At 37.3% G+C, this 17,306-nt stretch overlaps 1 protein-coding gene across 1 annotated transcript in view; it reads right to left on the bottom strand.

Moving 5' to 3' along the window:
• The window catches only part of UBE2K (ubiquitin conjugating enzyme E2K), a 44,717-nt gene that overhangs the window by 26,616 nt on the left and 795 nt on the right, over positions 1-17,306 (bottom strand). Inside the window, exon 2 of the mRNA XM_014957781.1 lies at positions 91-184. Coding sequence (XP_014813267.1) covers positions 91-184 — 94 coding nt within the window. The remainder of the gene's footprint in view (positions 1-90; positions 185-17,306) is intronic.

Here is a 17,306-nt window from a genome sequence, read left to right on the forward strand (position 1 = left end):
GTTTATGCTGTAAATTAATTTTACAAACAAAGCATCTCAAGACACATGATTTGAAGTGTAAAAGATTGCATACACAAAAACATTACTTGCCTTCATAGGGTGTGTCCGGAGGTCCTGCTATTTCTCCTCTTAATTCTGTAAAATTCTCATCTACAAGATCTACTTTAATTTGATTTTTGCTCGTCTTAAAAATAAACAGAGAAACAAAGAGTCATAAGTAAGCATTTGACATACAAATTTTCCCAAAAATATGGTATTTGAAATTTTTAGAATAGTAGTTCATGAAAATATATAAATAAAAATTTAAAAATATAGTAACCTAAAGTGAATAGCTATCTTCCAGTTGGAATTTTACTTCATTAAAAATAGACTATTCGTGAAGCATTAAACAGTTTCAATATTGTTTCTACTATTACTAAAATAAGCAAACCAACGCAGCAATATCTAAAGTTATATTTTTAAGTTGATTACATGTTAAAAAGACCGTGATCTTTCAAATCAGCAATTAAGTCTACATACCTTAAACTATAAACCAATTTGACCAAGTTATACATTGGGTTTTTTTTCTTGTTTAGAGCAAGTTAATTAGTAATAGACATGATTGTCACTTTCACTGGAATACAGAAAGGCTTCCCCAAATAGAGCACTAGCTATTTTTAAACAATACGATGATCTAAACAGAATACTGTAGTCTTGTTTAAGATCATGTTTATCTTTAATATTTAGATGTAAGGCACAATTTATTTATACACTTGAATTTCATTGTCACCTCCTCAACGTTTTCACACCCCCTATCAACTTGCCTACAAAATAAAAACACTGTATTTTGATACTGAAAAAAACCATATGTTTTCCAGAAACTGATTCTCAGAAGCATTTAGCAAGAGGTATTCAATCCATTGAATTTGCTTTCTAAGTCCAGAGAGCAGCATTAGTGAAATTCATACAAATCCTCCAGCCAGGAACTTTTTTGGGGAGATGCAAAGCAGAATCTCCTTTTAGAAAGACATACCATGAAGTTTAATTATGGGTTTGTCCATTCTGCTACTTCTGTATACCATGCTCACTGACTGCAACACAGATTTCCTGAATCCTATTTTTTTTCCAAGAACTCGTATCATCTTCCCAGATCCTTTAAAATTGTTCCAACTCTAGTTCTACGCCAAAAAACCTGAGCAGCTGCGTTTCTCCTTCAGAGTAAACCTGGCTGCTGACAGGTCAGAGAGAAGAGTTAAGACAGATAAAGCTGATGGTTGCCATCAACTGTGTCTTCGATCTACCGATGATGTGAATGAACCATTAAGGACGATGAATTCACTGAACAACAGCTGGGAAGTTCTCTACTTCCTTCTTGTAAAGGTTCTATAGATTCAGTCTCCCCCACCAGAAGGGTGCTCTTCTGAGCAGAGATATTTACAGATAGAAAAAAAAAAATCCAAAGTTTAAATAAAAAAAAAGTTTCACCATGTAAACAACTCTATGCATAGCTGAGACGAAGTCCTGCATTTCAAAATACAAAGATTCACCAGTGCGAACGCGCCAGGCACCTCCAAAATCAAAAGCCAGTATTTAGTAATGGTTCTGTTTTACTGATTTATATCTATAAACTAGCTTTTTGTTTTAAGCTCAGCATCAGATCTTAAGTTGTCTTTTATGACCTTAGCTAAGACAGCAAAGGAAGTCTTAATAGAACCGATGAAATAATTTTTAAACATATTTTAAATTTATTTTATTTCCTGCAGGAAAATCCCTCTCTGAATCCAAACTCAAGCACAAGCAACACATTTCTCTTGCAAGCTTCCCAACCCTACTTTTAAGATTTTTTGCTCACTATTTCAACCAGCAGCTCATTCTACAACCTCGCAACTGCAACTGTTAAAAGCTTTCTAAGCTACAATTTAGGTAAAGTTACTATTACGCCCCCCACACACCCGCCGACAGAATGGTTTCCCAGCTTCAGCATTTCTTCATATCTCTAGTATTTGTTTCACTCACAAAATATATGGTATATATAAGTTACGCTCTTCAGCATTAATTTTGCTCTAAACAAGCTAAAATTTTAATCTTGCCATACTTATTTTTTAAGATTTTCTCCACTCTATGTCCCATGATCGCCTGACTAGCCCTGCATAAATGAAGTTAAATGGAGTCTCAGAATCTGTGCCATGAGCACTCAGTTGCACTCACTGAAAATACATCACAACCAGCATAACTTAAGACCAAATTTACCACCTTCAGTGGCAGCGTGACACGAGGTTCAGGCAAAGTGACAGAGTCCCAGCAAGGCTTCCTATGGAAGGTTTTGTCCTCTTCAGCTAGCACACTATGCTTTCAGTGGTACTGCCCCTCTGCTTTACCTCCTAGCTCACAAAGCAGCATATTGGTTTAAATAACCAACACAGTTAACAAGTCACTAAAATTACCTGCTCTGGTAATGTAGTCATTCTAAGGTCAATTCAGGTTCTCCTTCTCTCCCTCTGCCAACTAGTAAGCTCCTGTCAACTTCACCTGGTAAGCTCCAAGTTGACAGCAGGAGTTCTTGTTCTTTGCAAGCAAACCCGTAACTTTCCATCTTGAGGACTGAATCAGTATTAAAAGGAATTAATTTAAATGATAAAATCTCTGGTTAACCCATGCTGCAACTTGCTTATTCTCTACCTAGCATTTAACTTTTCTTCATTGCCCTGCACGCTGTTGTAGCAGCCTTGATATTCACCTTCATATTCCTATTTCAGTTAGTACCACACTAACTGTTTTTCACAAGTCCTTCCTGACTCCATAAATTTGGTAAAAACGAAACACACATCCATCCTATTCCTAAACTCAGTTTCTTTCAGGAGTCAGTGATCCAAGTCCCCCTGTTTGAGATCACTGCTTTTTTTACTACGGTTGTAGCTATCTCCATGCCCTTATTTCCTTTTTACAGAACCTTGAGGAGAAACGGCAGGCTGCATTACACTGTTTCAGTGTAAACATTAATTTAATTTTGAGTTCATGCTTAAATTCTACCATGCCTTCCATATAACAAATGCTTTTTTTTTTATTCACATAGCTGAAGAACCTTTTTCATGCTATTCTGATAGTCTTTTTCAAGGTGCAACCCAGCTTGACCTTGCCAATTATTGCTTTTTCCTTCATCCCTAAAGTAATAACTAATATTTAACTTCACTGAAGTGATTATTCATCCAATTAAATCTGGAGTGTTTTCCTAAAATATTTTCCTTTAATGAGGATCACATAGGATAAAATCACCTAATTTTAGCAGTTCTAACAGAATAAATCCCTGGCCTCCACCGTAATCATTCGAACTGTCTCTAAAATGTTACCACACCAGAGTTGTCCAAAAGAGTTCCTCTGACGACAACGATCTTAGCACAAAATTTATGAATCAACTTGTGATTTCGCAACATAAGTTAATTTTCCAGAAGCAGGTCTTCTACAAAGACCTAATTATGCTTCCATACCGAGTCTAAAATAGTATCACCTCCTGTTGATTCAGTAACAATTTGGTGACTAAATCCCTGGGCTAGCAATTCCTGAAATATCTGGGCCATGCCATCACTAGAAGCATTTATTTCCATAATCTCAAAAGTTAAGTTCTGTAACACCAGCTTTCTCACCAACATGAAAACACTCCACCGACACCAAAATCCCTTTCTTGGAATCTACAAATCCAACACTACACAAGCAGAACTTCCCACTATCGCATCTGAAAATTATTTTGATCAAGACCAACAAAAAAGAAAGGAGTGTTAATGCAACATATTACACAATGCATGATATCATTCCCTCATTTTTTTTTTTCATATTCTAGTTGGATTATGCATAGTCTTTTTTCCTTTTTAAACACATCCTTTGCTTCATGCTAAGGCTCTAGTCAAAAGATTTGTCATCTTTTTGACCACCCCAACTGCCGAGACTCTTTATGCATTGCTATAGTCACGCTCACTCAATTTTATTCTGCCTTGTGGAGATTAAACCCAATCATGGAGATTCAACTAAAAGCATGATGCAGAAAAGTTGGGAAAGATTCATATAAGTCACTTTCACCCGTTACAAAACCCTTATCTCTAAAACGAAACCCAAAGGAATCAATCGTTCATGAAGAGTTGTTCTGTAAGCATCTCCTGAAGATTGGATACTCAATCCCATTTATCACAGTAGCTACTGATCGATGATATTTTGACTTGTCTTTGCTTGCCTCCTCCTAAACAAAAATAATCCAGAATTACACTGACTTATTTTGTATCTATCTCCGTTGTATAGAACACACAATCCACTCCAGCAGAAACTTTGAAGAGTAAGTTCTGCCACTGTGAAGACTTTATCCCACAAGTCTTCTCCAATTCCACTAAAATCGTTTTAGAGAACAGTTCTGGACCTTAAAGGATTACTCTCAGCAGACAAGCTCTTCTGTTCTTTTTACTCACCATGTCCTACAGGCCTTAACAAGGAGTTCCTCAATAAAAGGGGCTGCCTTCTTTCTGCAGTTAACCCACTGTTTCTCCTGAGCCTTCCACACCATCTCCTTCTCTCCAGTCTGCCTTTGAATCGCTCTTATTTATGTCTAATCCATGTCCTATTATCCTTTTCACTAGTCTAGTACCTCCACTCTTAAAAATCAAAGTTTTCCTTCACAGAAGATAAAAAGCAAAAAGAGACCCAAGACAAAACTATAACATATCAACATTACAGGAGTACATTAAGACAAGGTGATAAAATTGCACTGTTCTTCTAAACATTTTTCCCCTCCATTTACAAATATATATATATATATTCCAAGTTAAATCTATAGATAAGTCTACTTCCTGAAGACTGAAGTTCAATGAAATTACCTTTTTTTTTTAAAAGTAGGAATTCCAAATGCATAGGAAGTTTTTAGACTTTCCAAAAAGCCTCCAAATTCTACAGTTATTTTGACAAGTAGGCTATCAGAAAAAAAAAGTCAACCTCGAGTAACATCAGAGCTGGCAATATATGGATGGATACTGGTAGGTTTAAGCAAAAATGCAAGAATCAGATGTTTTGAGGACTTAGGATTTTTTTGTTTGTTTGTAATTTTTTGATTTACATTGCCAGCAGTTTTTGATCTCTATATTGAAACCTCTTGAGGGGAAGAAAAAAACCAACCCCAAGCCCCTCAAAAATCCCCATGTCAGTCATGGCTACAAAACACATTATAAACTTAATACCAGATGATGATGTCATACAACAAAGAAATTTTGATTGAGGTTATTCTAGAACCAATCAGCTCGACTTACTCCCCCCCCCCAACTTTATCTTAACATTAGATCTTTGATCCGTGCATAATCAAATTACTCTAAAGAAATATAACAGGCCAAATTTTCCACTATGCATCCATACTATATTTTAAAATATTATGGTCAGAACGAAAAAGGAAGTGAAATTATTTAGCAACTTAGTTTATTAGCCATATGAATAGCTTCAATTCATCATGTCACTTTCTTAAAAGGCTAAAATAATGTCAAAATGAATTAAACGGATTTATAAAAACAAAAGCCAACACAAACAAACAAAAAAAACACCATGCTTTAAATAGAATTAGATTTGGAATTAAAAACCCAGTGGTTACTTCTGAATAACTCTGTGTGTAAAAAAAAAAACCCAAACAAAATCTTGCTATTCCGTAGGCAATTCACTCTCTGCAGTCTGTGATTTTTATAGGTTCTGTAACATGATTTTCCTCCATCTTAAGGGAAATATACTCAATACTGGATAAAGTACTATTACTTTAATCTACTTTGTTTTTACAAAAAATAACTAATAGAAAACTCTAGAAACATAGGTATGTTTAAAAAAAAAAACCCAACAGAAAAAAAGTTGTAATAAAAGCAACTAAGTATTAAAACTCTGTAACCATTTAGTACTTTAAGACTAACAACTTACACATTAAGTTTTAATAAGTGACAAAAATGTTAAAGAATGTACATGCCAAGATTTCAGCAAAGATTAAGGAATAAATCAGAAAAATGTCTCTGGTTTTCTCAACCAGGAACAAAGTCCACTAGTTTGCGAGAGAGGGCATGCACTTAAAATGTTTTCCATCACTAATTATTTCCCAATCACACCAACAGAAAAAAGTATTTTTATTTGTCTTTCTTTCAGAGAGATTTTTTAAATTATTATTTGATTCTTCTATGAGGTAAACTGGCAATAAACACTTTTTAACCTTCCTAAAATCTAATCAAAATTTAGTTACTTTAATACAGCTATGACTTACAAATGTAAAAAAGTAGGTAGTTTTGAACATCCAAACATTTTATTAAATATCAATCCTTATAGCATCAGTATAAGTCAAATTAAGTAAGAAATACTTCACCCTAGTCTAAAGCCACGTTAGCAAAATTAAGCTATGGTACCATGAACTAACTAGCATCTCAAAACTCTTTTTACCCTTCCCCCTGTTTTATATTCTACCACAACAATCCTACTCTGCACCAAAATCTGGCGCAAACATATTCCAAGAGAGTTACAGAAAAAAATCATCTGATTGATTATCATAATGAAATCCATATAATGCTATTTTTGCAAAAGGCCGTGAGTACTCCGAGTCAACATAAGTGTTGAGCAGAAAATCTCAACCTTTCAGTAGCAGTTTAATCCATTAAACAATTATTTAAATTAATAACTTCAAAACCAAATCCAAGTTCATTCTTATCCTGTTTACCAACTCCTTGCAAATTTGTGGATAAGTATTCAAATTTTGTTTTGCCATAATTGCCACATTATTTTCTTACACCCTTCTGCTATGATACCATTAACTCTCTCAACTTAGTCCAAACGATTCGGCTCTCTCTACTTCACTGGTGTGCCAGAAAGAGAGGATTCTAACAAAAGCACAACTTTTCGGCTGATAGGTCTAAGAAGTTAACCACCAGCCACCCCCAGGCCTTACTTCTTGTCAAACCAGCACTCTACCTTCTTAAACCTTTGCTACCACGGAGTGGCTCAGGATAAATACATTGCATCCGCTTAGCATCCGCGTCACTCTTTTACAAGAAATAGGAAAACAGCAAAAAGGCAGGATCTACCACTCTACTTGGAAGTAAAGTGCAGGACACTGTCCTACAGCAAAATGGCAAATTCAACTTCAAAAATACTGAGGTCTGTAAAATTGTTGATTTTTTTTTTTTCCCTAGTCACAAAGAGCTACCAAGGAAGAAGGAATGGTTCAATACTTTGGAGGTATTTTTTCAGACTCACTCCAGTTTAAAAGCCAGAATTAAGTGCATCTCCAGAGCCCTAAAACACTGAAGCTTGTCATTATTAAGAGGAGAAGCAGAAATGCCACATAATTACCACTGTCACAGCTATGAGGTATACACACACTGCACTATCAGTTGAAATCAGCAGCTCACATTTGCATTCTCAGAGAGAGCAAGCTCTTGCTGACCTTCAATGCACTGAGCAACGCTCATCTGAGAGACAATCCTAAATTTGGGACAGGGCAAGGAGAAGAGAGGAAACAAGTCTGTCTTAAGCACATTAAAGAGCCATTTTCCTAGGTAAGGAAAGGTCAACACAAAGAAATGCCTTTTCTTAAAACATTCCCACGTTCTTTGACTCTACTAACAATTTAACTCTTGCAAGTTTTTCCACATTTCAGATTCTATTTCATCTCACTGTATTCACATGCATTTTCTAGAGTTACGTCTGATATAGTAAAAATTTGAGATTATTTTTGCAGCCTAACTATTTTTTTTCATTTACTGATCAATATGCTATGTTAGTAATATGTAACTTGTATCTTAATATATCTAAGGAGCTATAAATATGAATACCATGTCAATTCTGCAGTATTGGTAATAGGCTCAGACTAGAATTCTCGTATTTTTCACAGTTTTACTTATTAAATGCATCATGGTAAGATTCTTTAATAAACTGTCTTAACAAGAGAGTAAACCTGTGCCAGCCTTAAAATTCTGTATCATTATGAGCATTTCTGTGTAAGAACAATAATGAGGTGAAGTTTTTTCCTGCCCAAAATATCTCAAATATTAAAACCATCTTCATTCTGCAGGAGTTAGACCCAGAGCATCTCCAAGTTTTACTAAAACTATTTACATTTAAGATATCTAAATACCTATTCTTGCTAAAGCTCAGCTGTTAAAATATCACTCTACCAAAAAAACATAAGTGAAGACTGTACTTCCATGCCAACTCAAGCCAGTCTAACAGCTGCCAAGGTCCTACTTTCCTCCTGATCCTGGTAGGACTAATGTAAAGGAGGGGGCAAGTTGTTCTACACAACTGCATGGCAAACACCCGAATTAAAACAATTTTTCATTTTAACCCAATTCCCTCATTTGATTCACTACAAACACTGCAAGAAAGAGAAGGAGCAGAAAAGTGGGAAGAGGAGAGCAAGCTGCAGGAGGAACGTGACACTGCTTCTTGGCATTGCCTTAGGACAACTTAAAAGAATTTTGAAACTTCAGCTCTAGTGCCTGTCTAAACTATTTCTGACAAAATCGTTGCGTCAGTCACGGGCACGCAGAGGTGTAAGTGACACAGCTCTGCTGGCATCAGCCCTAAGTGCAGTTATACAATCATTGCCTGTCTCACCAAGGGATAGTGTGGTTAAACTGGTAAGGCTCTGTCACCAAAGCGGTGTACATAACAGCATACTGATACTCCTCTACTTGTTGGTGTAAGGGCCCCTACACACTCGTAAGCTATGTCTAACTATGCAAGCTATTCACAGTACCTAGGAGCACTAATTGTGGGCAGGAGTTGCCCCAACCTGAGTGCCACTGAGATACTAAACATCAGAATGGGCACAGTGCAAGGGATTCCCATTTTGAATAATCCAGTTCGGGAAAGACTAAATGAACAAGCCCTTTTGCTGGGTGCATTTTCCTTATCTTTTTACGCACAGTTCTGTCTTTGATGTGAAACAACTGAAAAACCTTGCAGGTAAAGTATAATCAATTTGAACCTCACTTTGAATTAGTCTTTCTATGAACACACAAGCCCATTTGAGGCAGATTCTGCTGTCATTTCTGCAAGTCTACCTACCCTACTTTGGTTGCTAGTAATTCTATATATAAGGGAATCGCAGGATTCAGCTCATTTTAAATTGAGTATGCTAATTCAGTCACAGTCCCACAGTTTGCAGACATGTAGAAATAGCTCAGAACAGTTATTCTGTACCAGCTTCCCATATGGACACCCTTATTCCAAAGTGGAGGGCTTACCTAAACACCATGAAGGCTCTAAGAGATTCCAGAAAGGCAGCAAATACAACCCAGCTATCAAGATTTCCATTTGTATATGCTAACTTATTTCACAGTAGCCTCCTGTACTTGAACACATCCTAATATAGCAAAAACTTAAAAAGACTTTCTCACAGTTCACTTTCAGCTAAAAATAAAAAGTGATATATGTTTCGCTTGAACTAAACTAAAATATGGACTAATGCATTTGTGGGGTTTGGGGTTTTTTCTCCCCTTCATTAAACACTGCACAAAATGTATTTCAGAATCTGAAGGCACGTCACCTTAAACCTCGATTTTCAAAATAACTAGACTTATACAATCATTAGTCATTCCTTTCCCAATGCACTGTTGATCTTACTGGCTAATAATGAATAGAAATGATGAAATAATGAACACAAATTAGTTTCCTATGTGTCTTGTGACAACAGACAAAGGTAGACAGGATAACCCTTATTAACATTCCAACAGAAGAATGACACACAGTATGAGCTCAGCTCTCTTAAACATCAGCATAGCCAAATTGGAGTTATACTGTTTGACTGACTGGAGTTTTATGGTGTCAACTAAAGCATAAACGTTGAATAAAGCTTCTTCTGTAGCCAGGGACATTCACAGCATCGCTCTCCTGTGCGGACACTTTGAAGACTAGAAAGGAGCAATCCATGGCCTTAAGACAATTCTGTTACAACACACCAAAAAAGCAGACAAGGATCTGGTCCTCAAACAAGGTTATTTTTGCTGCTCACAGAGGTACTTTATTTAATATGCAGATACCATTTTATGAAATACCCAATTCAAATATTACAAGTATTAACACTGATACAATCTGATGGGAAAATGCTAGATAAGTCAGGAGTGCAAGAAGTGGACTACATCCCTTGAGTGCCTTATAGAAAACTATTTCTCAAAATTTACTCTTTGCCATAAAAAAACTAAATTGCTTATTTTTATCTAAATTGCAGCAAAGTTTTACCCATTTTATCAAAGACAAAAAGACAGCCTGCATAATGTTTAACTAAAAACATTTTCTCAATACCAGCAGCAATTATTAGTTTAAAAGTGATGAAGTATAGTAATGAAAACAATCCTTACTAGAAGTATGAAGCAAGCCAGAAACTGTTTAACAGGAAAATAATTTAAGAACTACACTATGTACTTGCACTAGTTTAACACAACTGAAAGACCATCAGACAACTCAAGACTGGACTGTTAACCAGCACATTCTTGCAGTTTATAGTTACACAAATTTACTATGATAAAACGTTAACTTTATTTAAATTTCATACTGAGTAAAGTGAACTAACCTTAGGACTCGTACACTTCTTTCCTATTAAAGCCAAACTCCTGGAAACAAGCACAGAAGAATGAATGGGAGACTGGGAAGGTTAAAGGATTGACTAATTCCTACTATCCCTTAGGTTTCATGAAAAGTTGTGGTCGGAGGGTACCAGCTGGTACCTGCAGCCTGACCCTTAATCCTAAACTGACTAACCCAGTCTTGTAACCAGTGACTGTTCTCTTTCCTCAAGTTTTTAAGAGATTACCAAAGACAACCAAATGAGCCTGACTCCAATGGAGCCCAAGTTGGTCTTCTTCCTGTTATCCACTTACTCCCAAAATCCCAGAATTTTGCCAACTGATATATAGACCATTCTACTAGAAATTTGGACTCAACTGGATATACATTAACATAAAAAAATGCCATTAGCTGAACACAAGAACAAGTGGTACATCTTGCCTTCCCTGCACAAATACTCCCACTACTAACACTTGGCCAACTCATAGGTCTAGTCAAATGATCATCGATGTTATATGCTAAGTATTTTGAATCACAGATTTAAGTAATATTCACAATACGAGTGCTTATTCTATCTACATAATACTATTGTGACATGCAGAATGCACTATATTCATACAACTTGAAAAACAGCTACATAGCTCAGATAAACAAGCGTAAAACTACAAGTAAACTAACAATTCAGAAAGATCACCTTGAAGTCAGAATAATAAGTAGTTTTCTTAAACCATCCTAGTAAACATATTGTGGTTTGAACCAACTATTCTTCAGTTACCTAAAAAGTGACTTACAGACAAACTCGTTTGAAGGCAAAGATCTACAGATCCATTCTGTCTTATTTTCCAGTACAAACTGAAATATATAACCAAACACACCACAGACAGAATTTGAAAAACCAAAGATGCACAGTAATAGCATTTCAGTATCCTTTTTACATAATTACAGGAAACAGGTCTAAACCTCGCCATGCCTAAAATCATAGGGATGGCTTGAAATACACAGTAGACAAAATTCTTTTTGGCAATGTACAAAGGATCTCATAAACCATAATGCTGAAGTTAAAATAGTGTCCACATTTCAGAGAAAAGCTGCTTAAAGAAGCATTATGGATCTCATATCTGATTGACTTTCAGGGTTCCAACCCAGAACTTGTTCAATCTAAAAACCCTGACAGCTTTGTATCTACCAGAAAAACACAACCTCTGATTTGGAGATGAAGAGGATTTATTATTGTCTTACAATAGTGGAAACTTCTGAACTAAAAAGTCTACTTCAGCATTCTTCAATTTGTTTACAGGGGAAATTTTTACCAGGTGGGGCACCAGAGTTGGAGCCCCTCTCTATTTCCTTTCACAAACAGAAAAAACACAGTAACTAAAAAACAAATGTGTACTAGAAATATAGAATCATTGTCAGGAAGAGACACCTGTGTAGCCTCTAGTCCTACCTCCTTCTCAAAGTGGGTCCAAAGAGAGCAGGTTGCTCAAGAACTTGTCTAATGAAGTTTTTAACATCTCCTAGGATAGAGATTCCACAGTCTTGCTGGTTAATCTGTTTAAATGTTTGACTACTATCGTAGTAATTTTTTTCCCCAGTATCTAGTCAGAATTTCCCATGTTCCAGCTTAGTCTATTGCCCCTCATTCTAATCCTGTCCACTTCTGAAACAAGTCTGGCTCTTCTCCAGAGCCCCTCACTAGGTATTTGTAGATGACAGGAAGACATCCTTTTGAACAGTTCTCTCAGCAACGTTAGCTGAGAGAACGTCAACATCTCACCCTCTCCTTACACATCATGCATTCCAGTCCCTTAGCCACCTTGACAGTGTTCTGCTGGGCTCACTTGAGTATATCAATGTCCTACACTGGAAAGCCCAAAACTGGACACAATACACCAGATATAGTCTCATAGCATGGAACAGAAGTGAGGGATCACTTCCCGCAGCCCACTGACTGCATTCTTGCCAATGCAACCCAGTATGCAGCTGGGCTGCTTAACCACAAGAGCTGAATCACAACTTGTTCTCCCCTGGGTCATGCAGGTCTTTTCCTGCTAACCTACTTTGTTTCCAGTCAGTCTCCAGCGCTCAGTCTGTATGTACTGATATACGGCGTTATTTCTTCCCAGATGCAGGACTTGGTACCTACCTCTGTTGAACTTCAAAAGGTTCCCATCAGCCCATTCATTTCTCCACCCTACTAAGATCCCTTTGAGTAGTACCCTTCACTCCAATGCACTGACACACCACCACTTCATCATAAACAAGACTTCTGAGAGGCTGAACAGAGATTGGTACCAATATAATAATGTCAGTTTAAAAGTTCTCATCTTTACGCTTTTAATTAACTAGGCACTCTGTGGTTTTATTCACACAAACAGTCCCACTGCACCCACTAAACTTCAACTGCCTTCAATGAGACTATTCTTACAAATCTAAAGTTAAGCATAAGTCCTAGCAGAAAATGGACACTGTTTAAAAAAAATCTGTTGCTGATTCAGGAGCCATAATAGAATCCATCTCATTCTTACGTATCTGCATTGGTTCTACACAACAAATGGAAAGAAAAACCAGCATCCACAATTTCTAGCAGGTCCTTCTAGTAACATTAAAGCACAATTACTACTAAGTTTCCATCTTCAACTTCTAGCACCCAAAGACTGCCCAAATACAAACAAACCAAAGTAATGAAGTTTTTCTGAGTCTGAAGATTAAACGCTTAAGACTTTTCCAAATAGCAAGAAAGTTTCAAAGGTGCCACTTAGCATGTTATTATGGACTGACACAAACCACAAGACCACTACAGGCAATGATAAAAGCAAACACCACTAGAACTCACTACAACTCTAAATGCCTAAGAAAGGACATGAAATGGCAGACTACCGTTACCTTTCTCTTCTCCCTTTCTCCTGTAGATCACAAAAACACATAGCAGACTCCAAAACAAATACCTACTCCCTTCTTGGAAATGAAGTACTACATATTTGGCCATTAACCTACTGTCTCCGTTTGAATGCTATTTTGGATTCAAGCAAGTAACGAATTTTAACTGCTACTTCAGATATCTGCTCATGCAGATATTCATATTCCTAACTGCACTTGAGTTTAACTTATTTCCAGCTCTATCTGGGTTTACCTCCTATGCAGATAAACCCTTGCCTCTTGATATTCATAAGAGAAGAACATTTTGTGGTAGAGATATCAGCAACTCTTTGTGCTGGGAGGAAGCTACATTTCCCAATGTGTTACCTTCAGTATCGGAGTAGTGGTTTCATTCTGACTTACAGATTGGCCAGAAACCACCTCACATTCCTACATGATAAAAGTAACTGGATGGTCAATTAAACACTGAACTCTTCACGTTTGCATAATATAACTTCTTTAAAGTGTAATTCCAATGCTCTATTAAAATATGCAAACAAGTCACACATCGTTTAACATACTTTATGAGCTACAACCACTTCTCAGCATCAGTCTTTAAGTGACCATGAGATTTTTCAACGTTTCTATTCATTGTTAAATGCCAGATTCTTTCTCTCAGAAGACAGCTGCTTATAAACAGAGAGAAGGTAAGGATTTGGCTACCCACCGCATCATTTCAGTAACTATTCTGAAATAATGCCAGCCAACCTTTCACCAAAGCCTTCTCCCACTTATCAGAACTGGGATATTATTCTCCCTCCACCTATTTATTGGTTTCTCCATCATGCTGCAGCCTCATGCCTTTGTTCAAAATGTTTTGTGGCTTTAGAATTTCAGCCCATAAAACCAACAAGATATCAGATTAATGAAATGACAGAACAAGAAAAAGAGAAAGTTGAGCAACTGATGTCTTCCCTAGACTAGGATTTGCAGTATGGTCTGATTTAATGTACTGCTTACTCATGGTAGAATTTTAATACAAGCATATACAGAACCCTTACCACATATTTAACCAAACAAGTTACTACCTAGACTAACTAAACAGTTTCATCTTTGTTAAGGATGAGGTATATCACCTAACTTGGAATTTTAAAGCTTTTTCCACACACACAATTAAATGGCACTTTGGAGACGATTCCTGGCAAAGAAACTGTTGCTAGTTTCATCTATTTAATTCAAATATTAGAGAGATGCAAAGTTACAAGGATCTCTCTTGAATACACAATATCCCACTTCTTAAGTTAACGTGTAGGGCTTACAATAAAACTAGAAATGACAAAGCAAGCCAAGTAAAAACACTTCTGTTGCTCAAGACTGAGACTTTAAATACTTTTTCAAAATAGGCAAGAAGCCCCAGATTGAACTTAAAAAAAAGTAAAAATCCCTCATCTCTTATCCGTAAAACAGAGAGCAAGATAAAGTCTAAAATTCACATTGTAGTGATTTCCCAGAAATGCCACGGACACAGAAAGTGCTAAATATATGAAAAGTATATTTACTCATGTGAGTAGCAAAGATCTATAGCATCGTTGTCCAAGGATCCATAAATCCTTATGCATAGCAAGGATAAACACAGTTTTCACCATGCTTCCTTCAGCGAAGGAAGTGAAATTTGGTGCTTCCAAAACATACTTCAAATGCAGAAGAAATCAATTGCCGTCCAGCAGCTCCCTTTTAAAACATTTCTGGTTCCACCACTGCATTTCAGCCCAAAGGTGAGTACTAGTACTAGAAGATGACAGAGAAGAAACTTCCTATGTACTTTTTCCACGTGTGCCTGCCCCTTCCTGTTGCCCTGGGAAGTTGTGGATGCCCCATCCCTGGAGGTGTTCAAGGCCAGGCTGGATGGGGCTTTGAGCAACCTGGTCTAATGGGAGGTGTCCCTGCCCACAGCAGCGGGATTGGAACTAGATGATCTTTAATTTCCTTCCAACCCAAACCATTCTATGATTCTATGATCCTATGATTTCTGCTTGTACTGCATCCTCAAGGAAACAGCGGGGCTGCTCTTCATGTTCAGGTGTAGCTCAAAGCATCAAATCAAGAATAACTTAGGTGCGGATAATGTGAGCCACTTGCTTTGCCTTCAGAAATGGACATAAAACTTCTAAATAACAAATTTAGCATCACCATCCATGAAAGTGTTCAGCTTTTTTTAAAGAAGCATTGTTTAATAATCCTATTAGTACACAAATCACAGAAAAAAACCCCATTTTCTTTTTATCTGTGATTTGTAGTATTTAGTTATACCTCCATTCACCATCTTGCTCCATACATTTTCATGCTCAGTGGCACTGACAGCATAGTTTAACTGCCTTTGAATGTACAAACATTCACAAAAAAACTTTGTTTGCAACTTAGACAATCATTGAGTAATGCTGACATTCTGCACCCAAGACAGCAGAGTTGGTATATTTTGTAAATAGAAATTTTATACATACTGGTATATCACTATAACACTTATACATAGCTTGCTATTGGCAGGAAAAAGAATATCAAACTCTATTGTAATTTTAAAATTTCCTAATTTTAATTTCATACGAATTGTGGACATATTTCTGGCAAGCTTTAGGCAACTTAAAGGCTATGTCATAATATGATTTATTTCTAATATTCTGTACTGGGCCCTTCAATGCACAGACTAAGCAAACAGGAATAGTGAAAGATGTGCTCACCATACCCAACTTTTACAGTAAGAAAATTTAGCATGGATCTCCCCCAGAACCTAAGTTAAGGTATCTTTTTTCCTACATAAAGCAAAGGGAAAGGGTCTTGAAGCCCTTATACAGCACTTTCAAATAAAGACTTCTTTGATCCCACAATATCAGCTGGTTAAATAGGGAACAGATTTTCTAACCAAAAAAATCTAAGGTCTAGATTTCCTAACTTAGAAAATTCTAGGTGGATACCTTTATTTCACTTAGTCTACATGGAATTCTGTATTCACTGTGCAATAGCTTGGGGAAATCAGCCTGGGCTCTGAAGGCAGCTGTAAAATAAGGCCCTTACATTTTTCTAGAGGCTAGTTCAAGCTGCATAGCAACAATGCTGTTAGCACACTTAATTTAAAAGCACATCAACTACTGCTACCCTAAACACATTTTCCTTAAGTCATTAGTATCTTCCAAAAATCATCTTCTCAATTTTTCCTCTGTGAACACGTCCAGATTTCTAAAACACCAGCTTTAGGAGTTACACATTCACATTAATATTTCACAAGCACCTAACCTGCAACATCATCCCAAGTAGGACGACAATGACGACACAACCATTAAAACCTATCTGGCTGATGTCCACCAACTCAGATACAGACACAGCAAAAGCCGTACTGATGCAGCCCTGCAAATGCTGCTGTATATTCCCCCAAAAACTGATCGGAACTTCTTTAGTGTCCCCCTAAAAGTAGCCAGCTTCTCTTGCTGACCACCACATACCTCAGAACATACTGTTCAGGAAACAGGGTAACATGACTGAAATGAGTGAGGCTTTAAAAGCATCCACCTGAAGGTGAGTAAGCCCTGCAGTGGGATAAAGGAAGTTATGTATTAAAGTAACTTAAATAAATAGGGATTTACTCGCAAGCCTTTAAAAAAATAATAATATTTGAAGCCACAGTCTGCAGCCTCAGTCAAAAAATAGTAATATTTGAAGGCTGGCTCTGCAGCCTCAGTCACCGGCTGGGTTACAGGGGGCCTTTGAGAGCCTGGCCCCCACCTCAGCCTCTCCGCTCCGCCTCACCGCCTCCCGGCCCGCGCCGCCCGGTCTCCTCACGCCGGGCCCGGCCGCGCCTGGGCCCTGCCGCGCCGGTGGAAGGAGGCGGGAGGCCGCGGGCCCGGGAACCGGGGGAGCCC

Source organism: Calidris pugnax, unplaced genomic scaffold, assembly GCF_001431845.1.
Source record: "Calidris pugnax isolate Ruff unplaced genomic scaffold, ASM143184v1 scaffold349, whole genome shotgun sequence".
NCBI classification, from domain to species: Eukaryota; Metazoa; Chordata; class Aves; order Charadriiformes; family Scolopacidae; genus Calidris; species Calidris pugnax.